General features: G+C 38.0%; 2 protein-coding genes across 4 annotated transcripts in view; both read left to right on the plus strand.

The window, feature by feature from the left end:
* The window catches only part of esyt2a (extended synaptotagmin-like protein 2a), a 28,607-nt gene extending 24,090 nt beyond the window's left edge, over positions 1 to 4,517 (plus strand). For all 3 annotated transcript variants that reach the window (XM_081374243.1, XM_081374244.1, XM_081374245.1), the window contains 6 exons: positions 213 to 604; positions 2,007 to 2,105; positions 2,195 to 2,326; positions 2,460 to 2,565; positions 2,741 to 2,790; positions 3,242 to 4,517. In XM_081374243.1, coding sequence (XP_081230369.1) covers positions 213 to 604; positions 2,007 to 2,105; positions 2,195 to 2,326; positions 2,460 to 2,565; positions 2,741 to 2,790; positions 3,242 to 3,284 — 822 coding nt within the window. In that variant the 3' untranslated portion in view covers positions 3,285 to 4,517. The remainder of the gene's footprint in view (positions 1 to 212; positions 605 to 2,006; positions 2,106 to 2,194; positions 2,327 to 2,459; positions 2,566 to 2,740; positions 2,791 to 3,241) is intronic.
* Positions 4,518 to 4,964: 447 nt separating this feature from the next.
* slco5a1b (solute carrier organic anion transporter family member 5A1b) lies at positions 4,965 to 26,346 on the plus strand. The gene is made up of 23 exons (XM_081374311.1): positions 4,965 to 5,239; positions 10,645 to 10,695; positions 12,176 to 12,289; positions 12,491 to 12,581; positions 12,820 to 12,937; positions 13,224 to 13,497; positions 14,844 to 15,176; positions 15,261 to 15,301; positions 15,951 to 16,276; positions 16,890 to 16,976; positions 17,567 to 17,646; positions 17,772 to 17,836; positions 18,355 to 18,567; positions 18,650 to 18,847; positions 19,543 to 19,690; positions 19,807 to 19,880; positions 20,627 to 20,704; positions 20,908 to 21,027; positions 22,493 to 22,659; positions 24,009 to 24,062; positions 24,688 to 24,752; positions 24,870 to 24,943; positions 25,026 to 26,346. Exons 1-23 carry the CDS (start codon positions 5,164 to 5,166, stop codon positions 25,095 to 25,097), a joined length of 2,919 nt encoding a protein of 972 aa, XP_081230437.1. The 5' UTR covers positions 4,965 to 5,163; the 3' UTR covers positions 25,098 to 26,346.
* Positions 26,347 to 26,353: the final 7 nt, after the last annotated feature.

Here is a 26,353-nt window from a genome sequence, read left to right on the forward strand (position 1 = left end):
CATGAAAACCTATTCTGGTAGACCTCAGAAACAAAATCAAAACTTTGTGTTTCAAAATCAAGACCAAGTGAGCAAGCTAAACTTGACTGTCAAAGAAATAAACAAATGATCTTTGGCCTGTACCGATGGTCCATCTTGACTGGACATGCTAAAAACACTCAAAAACATATACAGATATGCCTTGGTTCCTTACCTTTTTCTTTTGATTTCAGATTCTCTCTGTGGATAAGTTGGCTGCGTCGGATCAGCCGTCCACGGTTCAGATCCGCCGTCCCAGCTCCAGCGTGACCCCCAGCAGCCCCTCCCCTCAGCAGCCCAATGTTTCAGAGCCCACCCCGGCATCCAAAGCCCAGCAGCCCAACCCTACATCCAAGACCCAACCCACCCCAACACTCTCCCCACGGGTGGAACACCTAATGGACAACAGGCCATTGGAGGACTCGCCTGGCCGTCTGGCTAAATCAGGGCGGAGCACGTCTAACCTGGCCATTTCTGGCTCTCTGCTAAACCTGAACCACAAAGAGCCCACGCCCAGCATAGCGTCTGACATCTCCAATCCCAGCACCACCCAGGAGCTCCAGAGGACAATGCAACAATTACAGAAGTATGTTTTAACATTTTTAACATATTTTGACTAGGAATGCACAGATGTATCGACCAATAACCGGTATCAGCCGAGGAAAGCAATTGCTTTCACTATCGACCATTGGCTTTGTGCTTCACTTCTAAAAAGAAAAAAAGTCTCAACTTTCAAATTCTGTCCATTTCATCACGAAACTCATATAATAAATGGCGTTTTGATACTCTTGATACTCTAAAATTTGAACACTAATGTCACTTAAAGGGATAGTTCACTTTGAAATTAAATTTTGGTATGTTTTAGCTTACCTCAAGGGCATCCAAGATGTAGGTGTCTTTGTTTCCGCAGTAGTTTCAATTTTGATATTTTTAGGTCAAACCGTTCTTGTCTGTCAGTCATATAATGCAGGTCTATGGTCACCACCTCAAAGAGCATGCACAGAGAAGTCCAAATTAAACAATTCCCCATCGTAAGTACACATTGATGGCCTAAGACACGAAACGAGCGGTTTGTGTGAGAAAACGAACAGTATTTATATAGTTTTTTACCTCTTGTACACAACCACATCCAAGTGATCTGAGGGCGCGCGTGCTTCCTGGTGTGTGACGTGTGCGCGCGTTCTGGCTTAGTCTGCGCAAGCGCCGGAAGTGATCTCTGGTGCGTAAAAGAGGTAAAAACGATATAAATACTGTTCGTTTTCTCACACAAACCGCTTGTTTCGTGTCTTAGGCCATCAATGTGTACTTACGATGGGGAATGTTTAATTTGGACTTCTCTGTGCATGCTCTTTGAGATAGTGACCATAGACCTGCATTATATGACTGTCAGACAAGAACGGTTTGACCTAAAAATATCAAAATTGAAACTACTGCGGAAAAAAAGACACCTACATCTTGGATGCCCTTGAGGTAAGCTAAAACATACCAAAATTTAATTTCAAAGTGAACTATCCCTTTAACATTGCATTTACTTCAGGAAAGTTATCCAGTGTTCACAGTTCATTAGTTTGCTATAAAAAACACTTGAGAGTAGCTTATTTACTGTTAATTATATATGTATATTGAAAATAAATTTGTTTTTACTGTATGTGCTACTGAGTTGTATACAAATATTTGAGTTGAGTGTAATTATTATATCTGAAAATAATTAGCAGTTGAATATAATATTTTGGGCTTTGTTGTTAATTTTAACCTCTAATATTACAGTAATATATCAAATGAGAGGGTTCCCTGTATAGTTAACAGCATGAGTTGGGAGAGATTTTTTTTTTCCTTAAGAAAATCGGCTATCATATCAGCTGAGAAATTTTGTATCGGTGCATCTCTAATTTTGACCTTTTTGTCTGGGTTAAGCGGAGGATATGAATTATTGTTATGTTTTCATGGCAACTCCACAACTACAGTTTAATCCGTCCATGTGTTTACAGTGGCGCCTCACCTGGTTTCGCTCCTTTGGGGGAAATTCAGTTAACCATCAGGCATAGTCCCCAAAGAAACAAACTAATTGTCGTGGTGCACAGCTGCAGGTACGTTACATATGATTTTTGATGCATCTGAGATATGCCTCTGAAAGACATTTTTAATATGAAAGTATTCATATTCATATTGTTTGCAGGAATCTGATCTCTTCTTCTGAAAGTGGTTCTGATCCATACGTCCGGTTGTATTTGCTGCCTGATAAACGACGCTCTGGACGCAGAAAAACAAACACGATAAAGAAAACGGTGAACCCGATCTACGATCAAACGTCAGTTTCTCTCCCCCCCCCCCCCAGCATTTTCTTCTTCCAGTCTGCTCTCGCATTTCAGTAAATCAAGTGTTAGAATTTTGCATCACATAAAACACTGTTTGTGTCTGTTTGTGCATGCACGTGTGTGTAGGTTTGAATTCAGCGTGTCACTCGTGGAGTTGCACAGAAGAACTTTAGATGTGGCTGTGAAGAATGGAGGAGGAATCCTGTCAAAACACAGAGGGCTGCTGGGAAAGGTGACATCCATCCCATTCATAACAGTCCTCATGCCATTTATACCATAAATAACCTCCCAAACAGTGTTCATAACACTTATACAATGTATATTATTGAATATTCGTTTCTAGTTTGTTGTTGTGCCTCAAGAACAAATTACTCCTATATAATATTTGGATTGTGTGTGTTTCTCAGGTGTTAGTTGACTTGACTTCTGAGGATATATCAAAGAGCTCGACGCAATGGTAATTTTTTTATTATCATTTACAAAGATTAAGTTGATGATATTGGTTACTGTATTTAAGTAATATGAATATTGGATATTCACTACTTATAATTGCACGTTACAAAGGTTATTTACAATTTAACCCTCTGATGCACGTTGTGCCATATGAAAATGCATTATTTTGGGGATGAAAATTGTGATTATAATAATGATTATATTCTTGTTTCAAAGTGAAAAAGAAACATTAAAATAGAGTAGTATTTTTATTTACTTTTTGATTTAATAGTTCGTGCTTCAGAAGGCTAAATTCTACTATATTTGTTCTTTTATATATATATATGACCCATACATTTCTTGACAGTTTTTGTGAAAATGCCACAATAAAATAAATGACATGAATATCATTGTAAAATGTGCATGATCGTGACACCTGAAATTTTTATATAAATGTGTGTGTGTTTGTTTGTCAGGTATGAGCTTACAGTGGACGGACAGAGGCGAACATCCCCTTAATCAAAGGAACTGACCTTTTTCCGCCTACACATATTAAAAAAACTACAAATCCCTACGCAAGACTCCAAACCTCAGCCATATTTAAGCCATGCGTTAAGCCTGTGGGCAAAATTAGTTGGTTCTTCAGTTTTAATCACTTTTAACAGATTTATAGTGTGTAAAAAAAAAGCTCTATTGATGTTATATGTGCACTGACTTAGAGTGAATGAGAGAGTGAAAGGGAATGAGAGTGTTTCGAGATATTTTTAAAGGGATACGGTTCAGCAGTATCTGTTGGATTGGTTAGTTGACTTTTAAACCAAGAGTGGCAAACTCTAACAACATCCACCATTCACATTAATGGTGGAGAGATTATATATATAATTAAGATCTGACTGTAAATAAATATACATGGAATGTTAAAATCGTATTTGGAAAAGTTTATAAATATTAACCTAAGAGTTCTTGTTAAACAAGCACCGAACTCACGCTTGCTTTGAAAGTGTTAGAATCTCTGATAATGTCTACAGATGACATCTACCAAAGTGCTTTGCTCATTACAAAGTGTGTGATTAAACCAAAAATGCACCTAAATGTTTTGCACACCCAAGTGTTCATATATGTATGTGTTTCTATGTTCTCTGGTGTGGTTCAGCGTCCACCATCACAGCACTAGCTGTCACATGACCCTGGATATTTAACGCTGCCATATTTAACGCTGCCATATCTCTGATTCTTGTTTGGCTTTTCTATAGCACTCAGTCACATGTTCACTCCTTTTCCAAACACACTTGTTCACTACTCACCCACCTCATCCCAGCTGTGCTTCCTTCATCATCTGCCTCTCAGAGTTATATAAAATGTCTTGTGTTAGGTCTGATCTCAAGTGAAGGTTGTGGTTTCATCTACTGCAGTGTCACTGAGCTGAGCTTATGGTATGCAGATGGTCAAACCTTTATTCCTTTCAGCAAGACTGTGTTTTTATTATATAAATTATTGTGTATATTATGAAAGATTTTATTATGCTTATTATTATTATTATTATTAGAAATAATACTTATCACAAAAAGCAAACGGATGCAGTCAGAGCACCCCTCTGTGCTGAGCTTGCCTTATTGATGTAGATATATTTCCTGTGCCTTATGACCAACAATATACTTACCTTAGAGGATATTTGCCATCGGATATAGGATTGTAAAGTCTCTGTATTTGATTATTTCCACCATTTTCTTTTAATAAACAATTTATTCTGTACCAGTAAATAGCCTGCTGGTGGTTTGTCGTCTACAGCATGTCATTTTAAACACAAATGCAGTCAGATATCACTTGGAACATGAGATTTTAAATCAGAAATATCTTAATATAAAATATCTTAAATATTAAAATGATTTTAAAAAAAAGGTTAATTTTATTTGTAAAAAAAAAGTTTTTTTTTTTTTTAGTAATTTACGTGTGTTTTTGTCACTTACTTTTTTTATTATTATTATTATTTTATTGCAGTTTTGGTTGTTTTAGTACAAAAAACGGTAACTATCTGTAATAGAATCCAATTGTTAAATATTTTATACATTTTTATATTGTAGTTTATTTCACGTATTGATTTTGTACGTTACCGAGAACCCACCACTAGTGTATTCGTGTGCGCGTGTGTCCGTGACGTCAGTGGCGGGTTGCTGTTCAGTGCTGATTCTCGCGGCGCGCGGACTGCGGTGAGCGCTGACAGGTTTTGCGTACGATTGACGTCTCTTCCTCTCTTTTTTTCGCTCTCTCCCATTAATTCCTCTATTTCCACACCGTCTCCATCCATTCCCCATCACATCAGACCTCGCGGGAAACAAGGAAACGCACTGCTGGAAATGGATTAATAACGCGCAGGTGACATGGACGCGTGATCGGAAGGATGGAATCGTTTCATCTGTTTCTCGCCATCCTTGCGTTTCGGGCCAGTCTCGCCTCCGCGGCAGATCGAAAATTCGGTGAGTGTTTAATATAGTGTGTGTGCGCGCGCGCGTGCGTTTCCGTAGGGAAAGGGCGAGATGAATCGCGCGCCATATCAATAATTGTCTTTTCCGCTGGTTTATACGTTTCCCATGAGTGTTTTCTAGGCAGAAAAAGAGTTTATCTGGCGGGTGGATGCCAGTAGCGTAGCCAGAAAATAGACTCTGGGTGTGCATCTGAAAATCTGGGTGTGCCACATTTATTGTCAGATTACTGTGCAACAGTATTAACCATAACCACATAACCATGCCCCACACAACCATAAAACTATATCAAATATAGGCTAACTATACATCAGGATCGCCAATAACTCAGTCATAACATAGTGGCTGAAAAAAATCTGTTGTTTACTGTGTTCGAATTTTGTCAAAGCTCTTGGGGGTGTGTGTGTGCGGTTTTTTTTTTGTTGGTTTCAGCTTGTTACCTCTTGGGTGGTCAAAATGAAAATTTTGTACATTTTAAAGATAAATTCAATAATCTGGTGCACTTTGAGTCTCCCGAATCTGCTGTTAAAAATAAATAATCCACCCGCCAACCTCCCGAAACTATATGATATTCTCTGATTTAGATATCTGCATCTGATCATCACATTTCAATTATTCAAATTCTCAGGGTTAAGCATGATAATATGATAAAATATCACACTGAAGTAGGCTGATTTAAAATTAAGATTTATTTAAAATAAAAGTTCTTCAGAATCTGATAAGAGTGTTTTCCAACAGTGATGTAAGGAAACATTGACAATTTAATTTTGATCAGAATATTTTTTTTTAGCTTTATAAAGGGCATTTCTTTCCCTAATATTTACTCTCTATACTCTTTCCCTACTCTCAGGGAACTGAGGTTACGTTAGTAACTGAGTAGGCTACATTATTTATTATTTAATTTTTTTGATATTGAAAATTGTTTTAATCAGGGGTCCGGTTGGGCAAGTACAATTCTATTTCACTTGTCCTTTAAAAAAAACACACACACGTCACATATCCCGGACACCAGCGTTATGGCACCATATTGGATTATTATTTGCCGCTGAGTATGATTTAGAATGTTCAGTGACGTCACAGAACTGCCAGATTCAAACCTGGGGTGCGTTTCCCGAAAGCATCGTTGGCCAACTATGGTCACAAGTTCCGTCGTTACCAATAGAGTTCAATGGACATTGCGATGAACTTGCGACCATAGTTGGCCAACGATGCTTTTGGTGAAACGCACCCCTTATCCAAACTGCTTTCGCGCGTTGGCTGGCCCTGAGCCAGAGACGGACGCGCTCAGCGCTTGTCATACAGTATCACAGCTAATATGCAGTGTTTTCAACCACATAATGTTTATTTTATGTTTCAGACATTTAAATACACATAAGTAGGCTACTAGTAAAACGATACATTTGCAGTTTGTAAAATACACATTGATGTCTATGGAAGCGGCAAGCCACTTACTTTCATGTATTTCGGGAGAAACTGTGGAATTCAGGTGCTGTAAATCCGGCTGACAGGACTCTCTGAACTGCAGCGCTCATCTCGTTATAGATCAAGATAATTTATAAAGTTTTTTAAACGAAGAATCGGAATATCAGATAGTTGACATGGTAATGCTGCGTCTGTTAGTTATTGTGGCTGCGGTGTGTCACGTGACATCACGCCATGGAAACAAGGGAGTTAAAATATTTTTAACTTACGCGTGAAAGGGTTGATTTAAAAAAAGTATATTCTAAATAAACAACAATAGCCCAAGTTTAGTAAAACATTTTTTATTGAGACTATAAAAAATAATTCTGCATTCATTTTTAGGTGTGCCAGCTGCCACTGTGGGTGGCACCGGCACACCCTGGCACACCCGTGGCTACGCCACTGGTGGATGCGCAGATGCTTGCATCTTCCAATACTGAACCAATAAAGAAATCGACGTGGAAGGGAATATCAAGCTTCATTCTGCAAAAAAAAAAAAAAACACAGCACAGACTGATAGTCCATTTCCTCTAGTCTCTAAAATAGCGTAATTCTCCACATATAATGATTTCATGTCCCGTAATGTGAAGCGGAGAAGCTGTAGCACTTTCTACACTGGTTTTTCGCTCATTACATAACTGGGTCTGGAGCTGGAGAGGCGGTATACACACGGCCTGTGTTTTTCACTTTTCTTGGCGAATGCATATTATGTATATTATTTAATCATCTGAACATCTAGAGAATGGTGTGTGTGTTCAGTAGGGCCTCTGTCTGCAGCAGCACAGGAAATGAAGCATCACAGATTACAGCATAAGCCACTATAATAGAGTTTATACGGGGTCTGTCTGTGTGATTCATAAACCCAGCCCAGAAAAAGGTCATCCTGTCAGTCATTAGCAACTGTAACCATGGCAACAGATAGCAGCGTGTTGATTTCATATTGACTTGATCGCTCTAGACCGCATGAATGAGTAAGACAACGACACACATATACACACTTTTCATTTCACTGCATTATAAACTGACACACACGTATATAGATAGATAGATAGATAGATAGATAGATATGGATAAGATATAAGTCTATTATAGTCTGTACTAGCCTATTATAATAGCCCACTATAGTCAGTCAAAAGGTTAGGGCTCAAACAGTAAAACAGAAGGAGATCAAGGGAGTTCCTGTTCAAACATGAAGTGAAATATATCCTTGCAGAACTGTTTGTTTTAAGTCTGATGTGAGATGACTACAAATAGTGAGCCAAATATTAGATTAAATGCTTTAATATCTTAATTTATACTTAATTTACAGTGGATACACACAGGTTTGTCAGCTCAAAGACAGACAGTTAATGCAGACGCATTTGAAATAATGTTTTCAATGCTGGTAAAATTTAGAGTGATATTGTGGTTACAGATAAAACCACAATAAAACCACAATAATCATATCATGTATGATTATCTACATACAAAATCATTACACAAAATGCTGCTTTAACAGGTCAATTTAATAGTAAAATTCCAGTTTATTCCATATTTTTGTTTGTTTGTTTGTTTATGCCAGCATTCTAAATGACACTATATGCTTTATGCCATTTTTATTATATTTTAGTGTTAATTTGATCAATTTTATTTCCTTGTCTGTGGTGGATTAAGAATAAAGCTTTGATTTAAACAAAAGTATTGGCAGCAGTTGTGTACTAATGCAATAAAGTGATCTAGGGTGCAGGTTTATATTGTGAAATGAAATTAAGCACTTTAACCTTTTGGAAATAATTATCAATAAAAAAGGAAGTTAGTGAGTTATTACAGGAAGTTAGAATTCATAATGAATGCCGTTTCAGTGTTTAGAGATTTTATTATCTGTCCATCCATTCGCTGTTAAACACATTAGTCATAAAGCTATGGACACTACTAAACACTAAACAGCATCTGCACTCAAATCTCAGACATTGCCTCATGCAGAAGCTGACATGGTCACACAGGACTCTTTGGCTCATAATTTGAGAAGATGAGTGTCTGTGGAATCATTTGAGAGGATGTCAGTGAGGAGACAGTCTGTCCACCGTCATTCTCATGATCTGTGACTGCAGCGTCACAACGCCTCCCCTGAAAATGAGCGTGCATCCATAGTAACAGAGAGGGTTTAATAGAAATATAACAAGGGAAACATGCATTATATATATATATGTGGATGACCTACAAAGAACGCTAATGGCCTGGCAACTGTTGTTACTCTTTGAAACACAATATTAGAATCCCATTATATTGGCCGAACTATATTTAACGCAGAAGATCCTATCACGCTATCAACAAAATCTGACCACTGCTTTGCAATTGAAATTCTACCGTGACTGTCATTTCTTGATCACAAAACATGTGAATTACACACTGTATTTGGCCGGTTGTTTGAAACTGGTCAATTGTAATCGATTCATTTTTTTAAGGAGTACTCGAATTTTACTGCGTTTATCCAGACAGTCTTTACGCTGAGATGATGTGAAGAAGAATTAGATGAAGCCATTCACGGTTTGTTAATCATACATGAGTAAATGAGGACACATGCTGCTAAACCCCACACACAGATTTTCTGAGGCTGAGAATTTGCTATTTTCTGCTGAGACACTTGGTGTGTGGGGGTTTGTGTGCGAATAATTTACTATGAATGATGTGTGAATGTGAATGTCAGACACACTGCAGTAAGTCCCATAATACCTCATAACAGCTACACACTTTTGTGAGGTTTTTGGCTGGTCAGTTTTTGGTCCATATGCAGGTGAGATGAGATTGAGATCTGTCTCAGCTGGTTTGATTAAGAAGATAGTGACAACAAATCACAGCAGTTAACATGAGGACTTTAAAGCAAGCACTGGAGTAATTAAAAAGGATGTTAGCCATTATTTTGTCAGGCTTACCTACTAAATTAGCCACGCCCCTATTCTAAACCTTGAATTAGACACGTCCCCTATTCTAAACCCTGAATTAAACACGTCCCCTATTCTAAACCCTGAATTAAACACGTCCCCTATTCTAAACCCTAAATTAGACATGTCTCCTATTCTTAGACCACACAAAGATACCATTGTATTACTGAGACCGAGCAAACCAGAGGAACATTTAATTGCTCAGATGTGCTCTTTTATAGCTCAGGAGGGTTAGTGTAGTTCTCAGTTGTATTTCTTCACATTATAAACGTTGTCTCGAATGTTTCTGATAAAATAGTTGAAATACAGTAATAGGAGAGATAGTTCAGATGCATAGATAGAATTTGAAAGATGTTTAAGTTCATATTGAGCTCTCCTTCTTTTGATTCAGAATTTGGTATCAAATTGGAACAGTTTCAGACATTGTTGAGATCTCTAAAAAACTAGAGGAGTGTTATTTCAGGACACCTATTTCAAGGATATTTGTCAGTTAAAGGTATAGCGGAAGATCTTTCCGAATTTTAGATAAGACCCGCCCTCTCCACTTTTTGAAAAGTTTGATTGATTCACCAGAATGATTGACAATTAGGAGGACCAATAGTATAGGTATTCCACCCGGAAGTAAAAAAATCCTCCGCTATACCTTTAATAGGGATATTTTGATCTGAGTGTCACTCCCCAAAAAATTAAAAAGTAAAACTGAATCATTTTTTAAGGCCAATTCACATCTATAAAGATATCTATAAGCATATCAATATTGTCGTCTACACCAACACTAGATTTAAATGCTCAAGCTCTTTAAAGTCGGGCGGATTCTGATTGGCTGTCAGTGTGGTTTTTTTTCTAATGTTATTCCAACAGTATTGTTTCTATCGTTATAGCTGTGGTCTGGACTTTGCTATTCTCATAGAGTAAGAATGAATGTTAAAACTGATTGTCATCATTGTAAGTATCATCCTTGGTGTGAACTGCCCTTTATTTCTAATTCTTAAAATTCTCTTTCTCTCTTTCTGTCAGGCTGCCTGTTTGAGGATGGTCTGTGTCTGAACTATGAAGTATGTCTTAATGGTGAGTCAGTCACACACATTCGATACCTGCAGTCTCTGTTAATCTCAAGCCGTTTGATTAATGCCGTCTATCATCATTTTGAATACAATGCATTTTAACTCTCACCCTAACAAACACACACATGCTGTTTTAAATATAGTTTTTGTGTTGCTTAGCAACCATTCCGAATTCACCTCCACGTGGGTTGAAAGTTAATAGTTTTTTGTTGGCACAATATGTTCCCACACTCAGTTGCAGTCAATGAGAGGGTGATATTGTGACGAGGTTGAGGGCCGTGGGAGGACGGCGCGAGGCCGGTGGCGTGATTAATAATGAGTGACACCTGTGGTCTTGTACGGCCCTCGACCTCGTACTGCTCGCCACAAATATGAATGAAATTTTACACATCACATGTTCAGGCAGAATTAGCCGATCAGACTTAACCTACTTTCTTACTCGTATTTGATGCGAGTGTGTGTTTCTTTTAAATTGTTATATATAATTATAACTCATATAACTATGAGGCTAAGATTCCTCAGAAACGCTGCCAGAAGCTGGTGTCTGGTTATACATCTCGCTTGCAGCAGGCCATAAAAGCAAAAGGGTGTTCTACCAAGTGCTAAAGATGCTTGCGATGAAGGAGTTGAATAATTACTTAATTGATATTTCAAATTTTAATATAAAATTATTGCACTAAAGTAGTAAGTAGTTGGCAGGTGCTGTGTAGGCTGTAGTAAGCGCTTGTGTAGACTGTGTAAGCGCACAATCACAAAGGATAACAAAAGGAGTCTTTAATAGCAAATTCCACTAGGAACACATAGGAGAATCACAGGGAAGAAGCTCAAGAATGCTTAACATAAACAATACCAGACAAAGAAACAAAGGAAACTGAGGGCTTAAATACAAGGGAGAGTAATCAACTGAACAGAAACAGGTGCGTAGAACTAACTAACAATCACGGAGGGAAAACTAGGGAACACAAGCAAACTAGAACAGGGAGCCAAAACATAATGAAACTAAACCAAATCAGAACATACATGTTATAGTAGTATAGTAGTAGTAAATAATATATTTTTACCTCTACTTTCTTCCCTCTTTCTCACCCTTAGAATTAAACAGACTTTTTTTCTACTCCGTTGATAAGAATTATTAATACAGTCACTCAATACATAGGTTAACCAATCAAAAACATTTCATTTACATATAGAAATGACCTCTGTTATGATTGGCTAACCTCTGTGCGTATGTAATGAATGACAAATTGACAGGACAGAGAAATGCTTTTTTTTCTCTCTTGTGAGTGTAAAATAGAGATGCAAATGTAATCTCTCATGGTGTGAGCCTACTATCAGGCAAGTGTCGGGGACTGTCTCAGTCGCCCCTAGCTACTGTCTCTAATAAGCTGAGACTCTTAATGGATCTAAAAATACACACACACACACCATGAAGAGTGCACATAATTGTCAGTCTGAAGAGGTTCTTGATTTGATTTTCTCTGTAGATGGCATGTTAGGCCGCTGCGAGGCTGCTCCATTAACAGAAGTCTACACATACGACGTCACGCCAGCAACGGTACAGAGATTCCGCATACTCCTTCAGAGACTGGCACACAGAGGTAAGTGCAATAATGTCACCATAGCAACTGCACACATCACTGTCGCCATGGTTATAAAGGCTCCTCCTAGAGCTCCTCAGCGTTCGAGGATCCAATCAGAGGCTCAGTGTGTGTGACGGTTGATGTAAGATGTGCGTGTGGAGTTTTACCCAGAGTTCATTTCACATGTCAATATCTCCTGCTTTGATTCTGTTCCTGCAGGGCTGTCTTGGGAAGATGACGTCACTCAACAGGTTTTAACGAACGAGTTCTCCAAACTACGCAAAGTTTCCCTTCCATTACCAGAGCCCAGGTAAAACATTTGCCAGTTAGTTTGTTCACTTATAGCCAGAGGAAAGAAAAATCACAAATAGGATCTTTTTTAAAAGTTGTCATGAAATGGAAATTGCGATAATCTTTTCTTCCCTATTGCTATGTACATTATGAGAAATAAAAAGAATGCAAAATGTAGTTACCTTTGATAATTACCCATGGCCATGATTCCTCTAGTGATTTCTGCAGTCGTGGTTCATATCTTGATATTCTGACAGGCTGCAGGGTTATGGACCTGCTGTTGGAGACAGGAGAATGAAATCACCAGAGGCTGAGGTTAGGAAGACTCTGAAATACCTGCAGCACCTGGGACTGCTACCAAAAACATCACACAAAGTGAGTCAGGTGTGTGTGTGTGTGTGTGTGTGTGTGTCCAATGGCCGTGGCTCTGCCTCAGGATTGATATTTACATTGGACATAAACATTTTTTAAATATAAAAGTAAACAAATTTCTTTGAGATCAAACATGAAATGAATATGAATAGGCCCAATAATGTGCAAAATTATTAACCTGGCAGGCTGAATAGGAACATTTACAATTTGGTATACATTCATAAACATCAGCAAGTGTGATTTACCAATCTATTAGTTATAAGCTGTTATAAATGTTTATCCGGTGTAGGGGGCGGAGCTTCAGTATTATCGCCCTGGAGAACCACGCCCTGTCGCTGACTCCTCCCCTCCTGAGTTCATTCCAGAGATGCCCTATCAATCACAGTCTTACCCCGACCTCAGCCGATACCAGAGCGATGCGGCGCACGCTCCTCAGCAGGGAGAGGGGTTAGACCTGCTCAGGGCCGCACTTCAGAACTATCTTTCCAAGAACAAACCGCCTCTGGGGGAAAGATCCAGAGCGGACCGGCTCTTCTTAAAAGACTCTCTTACACCCGTGGATGGTATAATCTCTTCTCTTCTCTTCTCTTCTCTTCTCTTCTCTTCTCTTCTCTTCTCTTCTCTTCTCTTCTCTTCTCTTCTCTTCTCTTCTCTTCTCTTCTCTTCTCTTCTCTTCTCTTCTCTTCTCTTCTCTTCTCTTCTCTTCTCTTCTCTTGTCTTGTCTTGTCTTCTCTCCTCTCCTCTCCTCTCCTCTCCTCTCCTCTCCTCTCCTCTCCTCTCCTCTCCTCTCCTCTCCTCTCCTCTCCTCTCCTCTCCTCTCCTCTACATTTACTAATGTCATCTGAAAGTGAAACACAAAACGAGATATCGAGATATCAAAATAGAATTCAAAAGAGAATATCAAAGCTTTTCTTTTCAACAGTAGCCAGTAACCCGAGTCTGTCAAGCTTAGTCAAGCCCAGTTTAATGTGAAGAGAGAGCTATAAGTAATAAGTATAATTTTTTTCTGGCAATTTTACTAGTGGAACAAAAAGTGAACCCTTAAAGGGATAGTTCACTTTGAAATTAAATTTTGGTATGTTTTAGCTTACCTCAAGGGCATCCAAGATGTAGGTGTCTTTGTTTCCGCAGTAGTTTCAATTTTGATATTTTTAGGTCAAACCGTTCTTGTCTGTCAGTCATATAATGCAGGTCTATGGTCACCACCTCAAAGAGCATGCACAGAGTCCAAATTAAAACAATTCCCCATCGTGTTATAAGAGGTAAAAACGATATAAATACTGTTCGTTTTCTCACACAAACCGCTCGTTTCGTGTCTTAGGCCATCAATGTGTGCTTACGATGGGGAATTGTTTAATTTGGACTTTGTGCATGGTCTTTGAGATAGTGACCATAGACCTGCATTATATGACTGACAGACAAGAACGGTTTGACCTAAAAATATCAAAATTGAAACTACTGCGGAAACAAAGACACCTACATCTTGGATGCCCTTGAGGTAAGCTAAAACATACCAAAATTTAATTTCAAAATGAACTATCCCTTTAACCTTCTATTTCATGATATTTCCTCATTATAGTAAATCATTTGAAAATCTTTTTTTATAAAACGGATAATCCCGGTCCTTTATTATTATTGGACGCCACTGCGTCTGTGTGTTTCAGCATCTGTGATTTGTTTTTCAACCATTCCGCTTTTAAAGAACTCCGCTCTGCAGTGTGCTATATATATATATATATATACATACATGTATATACTGTATATATATATAAAAAAATATTTTTTTAGTAATGAGGTCCCTTTTATCCAAGACATTAAACATTTCCTTAATATATCTATGCAGTAGAGGGTTAAGTCGTTATTCACTGCAAATTTGCCTTAAAAATTATGTTAAAAAACTTTCTCACAGAATCCTTCATCTGGAAAGTTCTGCGGAATGTGGGAAGACACAGTGTGGATGTGAAGAGTCTAAAGACAACAGATCTGGATAAGCTTGCTGTTCTTATCGCAGACGCTCTGCAGGTGGTGGAACAGCAGGCCGGTCAGGGAGAGATGCCCAGAGACCTGGAGACACAGTGGCGTCCTGAGGACGAGGCAGAAGACATGCAGTATGAGGACCAGCATCCTGAGAGCGATGCAATGGAACAGATCCCTAAAGACAGTGCTCAGAAGCAGACGGAGGTGGATGAGGAAAGTTCATCTGTCACTCAAAAGACAGTCCAAACCATCATGCCTGTGACAGGTAACATCATCTGAAGCAAAACCAAGTCTTTCATCACTCATACGTAGACTAACATATTTAACAATCATGATGTTTCTCTTTCAGAGGGACAGACAGTAGAGGAGAAGAGAACCATGGACAACAAGGTAGTACTAGTGTTGGTTGAAGGTCAGAAACATACTTCACGCAAGAACACAAAGCAGACGTTTTCTGTCCACTCTTAGGTCACATTTACATTACATTGTTCAAGTGACCCAATTCCGAGCTCGTATATGACCCACGAACGTGTAAGCAGGGAAAAAGCACATGGATTTCGGTATTCTCCGAAGATTCTCAGATCGGTTTCAGGCCTCATTCATATGTGGATATAAATCTGATGTGAATCGAATTCATGCATTTGCGTCTGCCATGTAAGCGGACAGATCGGATATTCCCGTCAATGAGATTTGTACGTCACTGAAAAAATCGACTCGCCACCATGATCACATGACTCTTTTCAATGTCGTAATGAAGGACGAAGGCTCAACCCAATGTTTTGCTGACCTTTAAAGATGGTGCAGAAAGCAAAAGCCGTTTTTACTTTAAAAGATGTAAGCTTGTCATAAAAAAAAATCTAATATAGGCAACAAATCGAAATTGTGTACCAGATTTTCAGATTTCCCTGCAGGGGAGTGACGGAATGTTGAATTACATTTCACTAAAATGAAAATGATATAAATATAAAACAAATATTGTGCTTAGAATTTTCCTTCAAGTATGGATTTACGTTCTGCTTGTGTTTATTTCCTGTTTTAGCAGGAAGTGGGCTTTTTGGGAAAGCTGCTGGAGTACCTGGATAAAAGCTCCAGCTCAGATCCAGAGTCTGTTGATAAGGGGCCGGGCGTATCTGTAGAGAAGGTCCGTAGCAGAACAACACACCGGGAGGTGGGGATGCAGAAAAAGGCCATCGAGAGGGTGGAGGAGGTAGAGGGCTGGGTGCAGGCAGCAGCTATAGCGCCCTCCTCTGGCCTGAAGGAAAACCCTGCACCACACCGCAAGAACATGAAAACACAGGATCTTCAGTTGGATGTCCAGAGCAATGCTAAAAATGACATCTACGGATACATTATTACTGACACAGAGTAAGACCCTCTCTCTCCCTCTCTTTCTTTCTCTCTCAATTAAATTCAGTCTTTTATTGGCCTGTTCTCCACACATTATTGACAAAGCATTCAATCAGTATAAGAGCAATAGTGTTAAAATATAAAATATAGATATTTGTGATCATTGGGTAAAATTCCCACACCAAAGTTGCATTTATTTGATCAATAATACAGCATGAACTGTTATACTGTGAAATATTGTTAAAATTTAAAATAACAGTTTTTCTGTTTAAAATGTAATTTATTCCTGTGATGACAAAGCTGAATTTTCAGCATCATTACTCCAGTCTTGAGTGGCACATGATCCTGCAGAAATCATTCTAATAGTCTAATTTGACGCTCAAATAACATTATTATTATTATTACATGGAGACGATAACGGTTATCGAAAACCGTTTTCAAAAGTTAGCATTTCAGGCCCCAAAAACGACATTGTCTTGTAAATGAACTGCCAAAACACTTTAAAAGTTTTCCGGTTTTAGTTGTAAAAACGGCCCCTTAATGTCAAACTCAAACCCAACAAGACATAACCCTTCACAATAATGTGATTGTATTATGATCAGAATCAAGTTTCTCTTTCTCTCTGGATCAGGAATCTTCCCACAGATAAGGGATTGTATCTGATGGAGTTGGTGGCTCATAAAGCGAAGATACAAATGACGGATTTCTCAGAGCTCTCGTGAGTCGTGATAGTGTGTGTTTGCGTCTTGTGGTGTCTCCAATGCATGTATGTTAACTATTTCTCAAATTAGGATAACTTGCAAAAAGGAAAGCCACAATGGGTTTAAAATATATTGCAAGCTTAGAAAGTATCTATTTGTACGCATATCTATATTTATCTTATTGCGAATGATTCATGTATTTTTTTTTTTTTTTTTACATTTTGACGGCGTAATTTTTTCATTCAAATATGAATTGAACTTATTTTTGTATGCCGGACTTCTCCAATTATTTAGTTCGCTTAAACCCCGCCCACTCAGATCTGCCCCATCCAATCAATGACCAATGGATAGAACCAAGTCCCCGCACTACATTTTTGTCTTTTTCTTTTTATGCATTATCTATTTCACTTGGATGTATATCAGTCGTGACTTTAATGCTCAGACAGGTCTAAGAATAATTTATTGGATGACTGTTTGGTTTTCAATGTGCCATTTATTGTATTTATTATATGTATGGTTAAAACACTAACTGAGGGTATATTTCTTGTTTTTGGACACCAACATGATTCCTCAAAATATGTTGTTGTGTGTTTGTGTATTTGTATAGTGTTGTTAGTCCAGCTGTGACGTTTCAGGTCCGTCCGAACGCTCAGAACATCACTACAACAGATGTGGCTAATGTAGCAGGTTAGTTTAGTAAGAGTTGACCAATTACATGATATACAAGAGACAAGAAACTCTTCCATGAATGTCTCTGTTCAGATTTATGAATACTCTGATCTCCTCTGATTCTAATTCTTCTCTTGCATCAGTCCATCGAAAGGATGAACTGGAAAAAGAAGCGAAAGTCAAGATTGTGGAGGCTGGAGTCACTGATGTGAGATTCTTTCTAGTTTTTTCCATCTCATTGTCACCTCAAACAGAATCAAATACATTTTAATGTATCATATACTGCATAAAAACTGTTGTTAATCAAATCACTGTAAAAATAAAAATTGAGGCACCATTTGGGGTTCCTCAGATCCCCACACTGGTAGAACCGTATATGGAGAACTTTAAAACATGCCAGTTCTCTAATGAACTTGCAAAATGAAGCCCCATAAGTCTTGCAAGAACTCGGAAGTGCATTAGTCAATGCTTTATCTAATAAATCATAAGAAGGTTTCGAGGCACTTAAACATATAAAATGAAGCTGCCCATGTTTACAACAGGATCTGAGTCACCTTCAAAATGCCTGGAGATTCTCAAGAAGGTTCTGCCAGTGCCTGAAGAATAAATAAAGAACAAAACAGATAACACATTTTAACAGCAGCTACAGAATCCTTTTCTTTATATATATCTGAGACTTTAGAAAATAAATGCAATTAGATTCCTTGTCTTTCTCTTTCTCTATAGAGGAGTAAACTGAATCAGATTCCCACCAAGTACAGCCGCTCTGAGTCTCTGAAGTTTCTGATTCTGACTGTGATTTCCATCATCTGCATCGCTGGAGTGTTGCTGGCGTCCAGTGTGGTTTACTGTCTGCGTCACCGCTCTCATCACAAACTCAAAGAGAAGCTCACCAACCTCGGCTCAGAGCCCACCACTGATTCCACTGCTACCTACCAGGTACAAACGTGTGTGTGTGTGTGTTTGTAGAGCTGTTCGTTTGAGATTTTCTTTGATGTATGAAATATCCATCTCTCTCTAGGAACTGTGCAGGCAGCGAATGGCAGTGAAGCCTCCTGTTGAGAAGTCAGATCCTATTCACTCTTCTCGTATAAATAGCGTGTCCTCTCAGCTGAGTGAGGGCCCTATGCCGAGTCCCTCTGCTCGCACCAGCACCTCCTCCTGGAGCGAAGAGCCCGTCCACTCCAACATGGACATCTCTACTGGTCACATGATACTGGTACACACGCAAACAAACACAAACTGGGAAAGTTTAAAAATGTAACACAGATGCATTTATTCAACGCCATTGGAAATATTCAAATATACGCCATTCACTTGCAAATATAAACGTAAAAATTATATTCAAACTTTTTTGGGGATAATTTAATAATTTAATTAACATTTAATGTAAAAATTTTATTTTTGTAATTTATTACAATTTTTTTTAAATAAGTCTCACCAAAGCTGCATTTATTTGATTAAAAATACAGAAAAACAATAATATTGTGAAATATTATTAGTTTTCTATTTTAATATATTTAAAAATCTGAATTTTCAGCATCATTACTCCCGTCTTCAGTGTCACATGATCCTTCAGAAATCATTATAATATGCTGATTTGATGCTCAAAAAACATTTCTTATTATTACCAATGTTGAAAACAAGCCGTGCTGCTTAATATTTTTGTGGATAGCATGATACTTTTTTCAGGGTTCTTTGATGAATAGAAAGTTCAAAAGAACAGCATATATAAAAATATAATTCATTTGCAACATTGTTAACTGTCACTTTTGATCAATTTAATGCACCTTTAATAAAAGTATGAATTATTAAAAAAAAAAAACTTACAGACCCCAAAACTTGTGAACTGAAGGGTAATTTTCCAAAAGCCATGCAAAAACATCTTGTATGTTCTTCTATGTACACTTGTAGGCATATATGGAAGACCACCTGAAAAACAAGAATCGTTTGGAGTCCGAGTGGGAGGCTCTCTGTGCGTACCAGGCCGAGCCCAACACCACCACCATCGGACACAGAGACGGCAACGTCAAGAAAAACCGCACAAGCACAGTCATAGCCTGTGAGTCAAACACACAAATTTGTTTATTTATGTCCTGTAACCATTGGTGTGTTAATGAATTCCCATGCTTTAATTGAGCTTTTCAAATGGGAAAATAAAATGTGTTTTTTGTTTAGATGATCATTGCAGAATAACTCTGAAGTTGGAGAACAATCAAGGCAACTCGGACTACATCAATGCCAGCCCAATCGTGAGCCCAAACTACATACTTCCGCAAAACTCCTCAAACTGCACACTACAAACTACAGTGCAAACCACACATTACATCACAAACTGGATAAAACACTAGGTGTACGAAACTTTGACCCTGGTTGCTCCAGGGTGACTGCACATGTAGAAAATACTCAGCGTAAATTACTTCGGATAGAAGGCATTGATTACCTGTCTGTGGACCAGTTAAGGCAAACAACTGAGACCTGCTTTATTACCACTGTGCCCTTAAGGAAGACACTTAACCCATAGGTTACTCAGCGCTATTTGCCATCAGTTAATGCAACTGATGCCGTAGGTCACATGACAATGACAACATGGTGATGTAGATTTCACTAATACTACCCACATTCATACTATATAGATTACATACTTTTTTTAAACGGTTGAGAAGTAAGTTCTAAACCAATGTAGTACGTACTACAGTATGAGATTTTGGACACAGCATTAGTTTTATCAACAGAAAAGTGGGCAATCAGCCTAACACTCAGAACTAATGTGCAATATGTGAAATTGCATCGTGCACATTGTGTGCAGTAGAGATGTTATGGGCTGCATTAGCTGATTTGCATAAGTGAATTGGGTACTATAACGATGCAGACTGTGCATGCAAATAAATGGCACAATTCATTCTTTGTGTTTTGATTGCTCATTCCGTCGTATAATTTACATATATATCATTTAAACCATATACAGCCAGACTGCATGTGATGCTCTCTCTCTCAGATGGATCATGACCCCCGTAACCCCGCGTACATCGCCACTCAGGGCCCGCTGCCCTCCACCGTGGCTGACTTCTGGCAGGTAAACTGCATTATTTGTTTGTAATCTGACATAGATGGTCAGAGAGTGTGGTCATGTGAGTTCTCTAGCACAAGGTCTGGGAGATCCTGTGTGTGTGTTACAGATGGTCAGGAAGAGTGTGTAGAGGACTTGTTTGTGTAATGTGTGTTCTCTTGCAGATGGTCATGCAGTGTGTGTGTAACATTGTGTGTGTTCTCTTGCAGATGGTCTGGGAGAGCGGGTGTGTGGTGATTGTCATGTTGACTCCTCTCACTGAGAACGGTGTGAAACAGTGTTACCACTACTGGCCCGATGAAGGCTCCAACCTCTATCACATTTATGAGGTACCGTACGCACAAATATTCTCCTTGCAGAGTAGAGGGACGACTCTACTTGTGTAAGGGCGACTGCTTGTGGGTTTTTGTTCTGCTGTTTTGGTGGTAGAATATCTAACAAAAGAATCAGTTTATGCAACGGAGGTGTGCAGTAAACTTCACTCCCCTGGCCTCAAGAGGCGCGCTAGCGACTGATGCTAGAGGCTGCGGCCTTTAGTGTACTTGTCAGTGCGCCTGCCTTCCATGCTGGAGACGCTGGTTTGAGTCCCGCTCAGAACGGTGCGAGTAGGACCAGTTACACTTAGACAGAGTTTTCTGTCATATTTAGACACATTTGTTCTGCTCTACTGATAGGATTTCATTCAATCACCCTGCATTTGACACAGTACAGCAGTTTCATTCAGCTTCAACTACCTTTTGTTTCAGTCACATGACTTTTACAGCCCATCCGCCATATTTATGACAATCAGCAGGGCAAAGTGGACATTTATAAATGTATTTTATTCCTCAATTCATCTCAATATAGTGGCACTATAAACAGAGATGGATTGTAGATTGTGGATTAAATATACACAGTATAAATGCCTTGTGCTAACTTGCTAAAATGACAACAAAAATATCTGGGACCTGGTATTGATCAAATCCAGTGATCATTTTTTTTCTTGCTTTTTTTGTCCATATGTTTTTGTATTCACTTTCTTTGCCCTGCGGATGATTATAAATATGGCATATGACTGAAATGAGTTAATATGTAAGTAAAAAATATATTGAAGAATAACGAATATATTTTAAGTAAAACGTAAGTAATTTAACATAATTCCATCAATACTAGTGGGAGACGGTTGAAATTATAGGCTATGAATAAAACAAAATTGTTTTAAAATGTTTTATCGTTGTTTTTTTAAATGCAAAGCAACTGGTTAGCACACTAAATTTAGCAATTTATTGCCGAGTAAATGCATATTGTAAAATGAACGTGTGATTATATGACATATATGCACATTTATTATAAAAAAAACAGGCCAGTGCATTTAAAAACAGGCCGTTTTCACATTGTGTCTCATCTTGTGTGTGTTTCTAGTAGAGGCATAAGGCTTCATATGGCTTGCTTTCAAAATGTTCAGATTGTTTTAATGTTAAGAATTTAATATACAAAGTTAAATTTTTAGATTGAGAATTTTAATTTAGTTTCTTCATTCTGTGGAACATAAAAGAAGATATTTTGAGAAATATGAACATTAGATCAAATATCAGACAAATATCTCAGATTTTAGATTTTTGAGTTGAGTATCCCTTTAAGGTCTCATGTGATAATAGCTACAATTTTATGCAAATGCAGAACACTAATGAGACAAAACAGTGACTATATTCTTTAATCATCCCTCTATATCTAATGATATTTGCACAGCTGTGTGTGGTGTTGTTAGGTATAATAACATGACTAGTTTTTTTTCTCATATGTGTGTTGATTTAGGTAAATCTAGTTTCTGAGCATGTGTGGTGTGAGGACTTCCTGGTTCGGAGCTTTTACTTGAAGAACATGCAGACTAATGAGACTCGTACGGTCACACAGTTTCATTATCACACCTGGCTGAACGACAGAACGCCCGAAATCAGCCAAACCCTGCTCGACTTCCGCAGGTGCGAGAGTGTGCGAATGTGTTTTGCGAGCGTGTGTGTGCGTGCGTGTGTGTGTGTGTCAGCTCCTGAGCGGTTGCCAGTGTCATTTTTGTGGTCGTGCAGCTAGTTCACTGGCTCCAGTTGCATAGTCACAAAAGTGATCATTGACAACTGCGACTCTGCATCCAACTGCACCCTGGGATACCAGCCCACTCCCTCAACCTCTCTCCTCCCTCAATCTTTGATCAACCTTTCTGCCTGCTAACCTCTAAGCTCTGACCTATGATTTCCACCTTTTCTTTGCCTCTTACCCACAGTTCTCTGTGTACCTCTGTTCTCTCTGTCTTTCTTATATTTTCAGTTTTTCTTCAGTCAGAATTGTTGTTTGGTTGCTCCTGGCCCCACCCATGTTATTGCTGATCTGCACAAAACCACCAGCAGTGTTTATAAGTCCAAACCAGTAACATGGCAGAAGCTAATGTGGCTGTGTGTGTGTTTGTGTGGGTCAGGTTTTGTCTACATTGTGCTGATCAAAATAGATAAGTAAATAGAATTTATTAATAAAAACGAATGAATTAATAGAATAATGTTCAAATGGAAAACAAAAGAATGCAGAGAGGTTTGTATCAGAGTTAGGTTTCGGGTTGGGATAGAAAATATTGTTAGCTTAGGACAGTATAAAAACAATGGAAGACAATGGAAAGTCCTTAACATGACATATTCAAACAAACACGTGTGTGATTTGTCCTGCATAATTAATCTTATTTAATCCCCAAATCTTTTATAATGATCATCACGTCAAAACTTAAATTGTTTTTTTTATATATATATACACTACTGTTCAAAAGTTTGGGGTCAGTAAGATTTTTTTAAGAAACACTTTTATTCAGCAAGGATGCAAAAGTGACTGTAAAGACATTTATAATGTTACAAAAGATTTCAATTTCAAATAAATGCTGTTATTTTTTAAAACTTTCTATTCATCAAAGAATCCTGAAACAATGAATCATGGTTTACACAAAAATATGAAGCAGCATAATGTTGAGTGTAATAGAATGATTTCTGAAGGATAATGTGACTCTGAAAACTGGAGTAATGATGCTGAAAATTCAGCTTTGTCATTACAGTAGTATATTGAAATAATATTTCACAATATTGCCTTTTGACTTGCAGCCTTGGTGAACATCAGAGACTCTAAAGCATACGAGAAATCTTACCGACCATAAACTGTTGAACAGTAGTGTAGATTTCGTTTTTAAAAATTAATTTCTTCTGTAGAATTTAGCTGCATCTGAAATCTCTGAAGTTTCATATATCTGTGTGTATGTGTTTGTGTGTTTATGATTGTATGTATGTCTTCTTTCTAATAGGAAAGTAAACAAATGCTACCGTGGAAGGTCCTGTCCTGTCATTGTTCACTGCAGGCAAGTAAAAAACATTCACACACACACACACACACAAAAATTGTGCTTTCTGATATATATACTGATATTCGTGCCCTTTTTCAGCCAGAAAAGCCTTAAAACAGCCTCTGTGGTCAACTAGATTTCAATATTTAATGCAAGAAGTAAAATACAGTAAATAAAACATGTATTCAACACAATTGTTCACTAAATGAACAAAAGCAAGCATGATGTTAAATAATGATATTAGGAAACAGGGTTTTAAGAGGGTGACAGCTGAAAGCGCACCTACTCGCCATCTCTGTGTTTGCTACACTAATTTCATGTGCTGGCCGCAACTAGCAAAAGACAGACGGTTGGAAGAAAACACGTTTGGCTGTTTTCCATGCTCATGCTCTCATGATGACGTCAGCGGGAAAGCAAAGTCGTGTGAGAGGCAGAACAAGTTGTTACATTTTGACCAATGGTTAAAAGCTTGTTTTTAGATAGTCGACACTATAAAATCTGAAAACAGTTCTGCGACAGATCAGTCTGACAGCGCTAACAGAAACTTCCTGTTCAAAAGTTCCTGTAATATGTCATGGTGTGTTTCAGTATTTTGGCTTTTTATTGTTTTTTTATGTTGCTGTTTTCTTTTATCCATCAGTGACGGAGCTGGACGGACTGGGACGTACATTTTGATTGACATGGTGTTGAATAAAATGGCCAAAGGTAAAGACAAAGAAAGCAGAGGATCAGATATCAGTGGGTGTTAAGTGATGCTTTGCACATTGTGGACAGTCAGCGTAAAAACTGATCTGATATAAATATCGATTCTGTGCTTTACAGGTGCAAAAGAGATAGATATTGCTGCTACGCTGGAACACCTGAGAGACCAGAGACCCAGCATGGTTCAGACTAAGGTATGTGAATACATAAAGACATTCTTACACTGAAAAAGACACAATATCTTTCATACTGAAACATACTCTGTGTCCTCCTCAGGATCAGTTTGAGTTTGCACTGACGACTGTAGCCGAGGAAGTGAACGCTATGCTCAAAGTCCTGCCACAGTGATACTTCCTTTCTGTTTCTCTCTCTTGGTTGTATATAAACTATGATCCCATGTCTGAGAAGATCTATGTTCTAAAGAAACTATTTTGTCTGTAAAATGATTGGACTATATTCAGTAGTAATTAGGAATTGTGTACTGTTTTAGTTCTGTGTGAATATGAAAGCACATTCTATTTTTCTTCAACATTTTCTTAATTACTCTCTCATCATTGCTGTTTGCATATCGCACAGACATTTCAACTAAGGCCTGATTGGTTTTAAATGTATAATTGGACCTGAATTTATTTAATTAATATGTATGTGTTTTGTTATTTAAGATTTAGAACTGTGTTCTACTACAGGTTATGTGTGACAACTACAGTTTTTTTCTGATTATCAGAGACCCACACAAGAACATGAGGAGAAAATTTCTGCCTTTCCAAGCCAATGTAACATATTATAAATCAAAACATTAAATAATGATGTTCAACTTGACCTGAACTTTTATTATAAGACTAAAACTCTTAAGAAGCACTACCACTTTCATTTGGTATTAAATTTAATCTGTGCACACAAAAAGTGTGGATAGCAAGTAGAAATGCATGCAAGACTTGTGCAGTTGTGCTTTATGAACTTATAGCAAACTTGTGCATAGAAAATGTAAACAAATAAAGGCTGAGTTGTTATTGTCTGATTCTGGCCAATTACAGTCTGATCTCCATGCTGTTATCTAGAAGTTTCATGAGCATAAGGAGGAGTTCAGATCAGTGAACATCCACAAGAGCAATAAACAATCACTTATTTTAATAAGAAGCATCAAACGAAATTAGATTCTACATATCCTGGCGCTCTATGTGGATATGCAAGTCATCTACTAATACAGATATTAATGTAGCCTCACCCAAATAGCAGCTCATACATCAACAAGTAAACGTATAGGAGGCTGTTCCAGAGCTATCTGCTGTGGTCCTGAAGATTCATTAGGGGATATGCTGTAAAAGTGATATGATAAAAAAAAGTTATAAACATATTCTATGTGATGGGTCGGTTTCTCTGTAACATGTCTGTTTTGACTATACGAGTAATCGTTGTTAAATCCCCATTGATAAGATTGATCATTACTAACAAGTTCATCTGTATGACCAAGTTTAGTCTGTGCATTTTAAATTCAACATTAACAGACTATCGGTGTGTATTGCGACTGAATAACCAAAGCTGTTTTGATCCTGTGCAGCTCCATAATAAAGTTTCATGTATCTGTGAAGTAAAGGACAATTTCC

Source organism: Scardinius erythrophthalmus (assembly GCF_964197995.2).
Source record: "Scardinius erythrophthalmus genome assembly, chromosome: 9".
Lineage (NCBI taxonomy): Eukaryota > Metazoa > Chordata > Actinopteri > Cypriniformes > Leuciscidae > Scardinius > Scardinius erythrophthalmus.

Coding starts and splice junctions, on each gene's coding strand:
- slco5a1b (XM_081374311.1), top strand. CDS start 5,164: ATGGAATCGTTTCATCTGTTTCTCGCCATCCTTGCGTTTCGGGCCAGT. Junction 10,696..12,175: donor CTATGAAGTATGTCTTAATG/GTGAGTCAGTCA, acceptor TTTTCTCTGTAG/ATGGCATGTTAGGCCGCTGC. Junction 18,848..19,542: donor CTACTGGTCACATGATACTG/GTACACACGCAA, acceptor GTACACTTGTAG/GCATATATGGAAGACCACCT.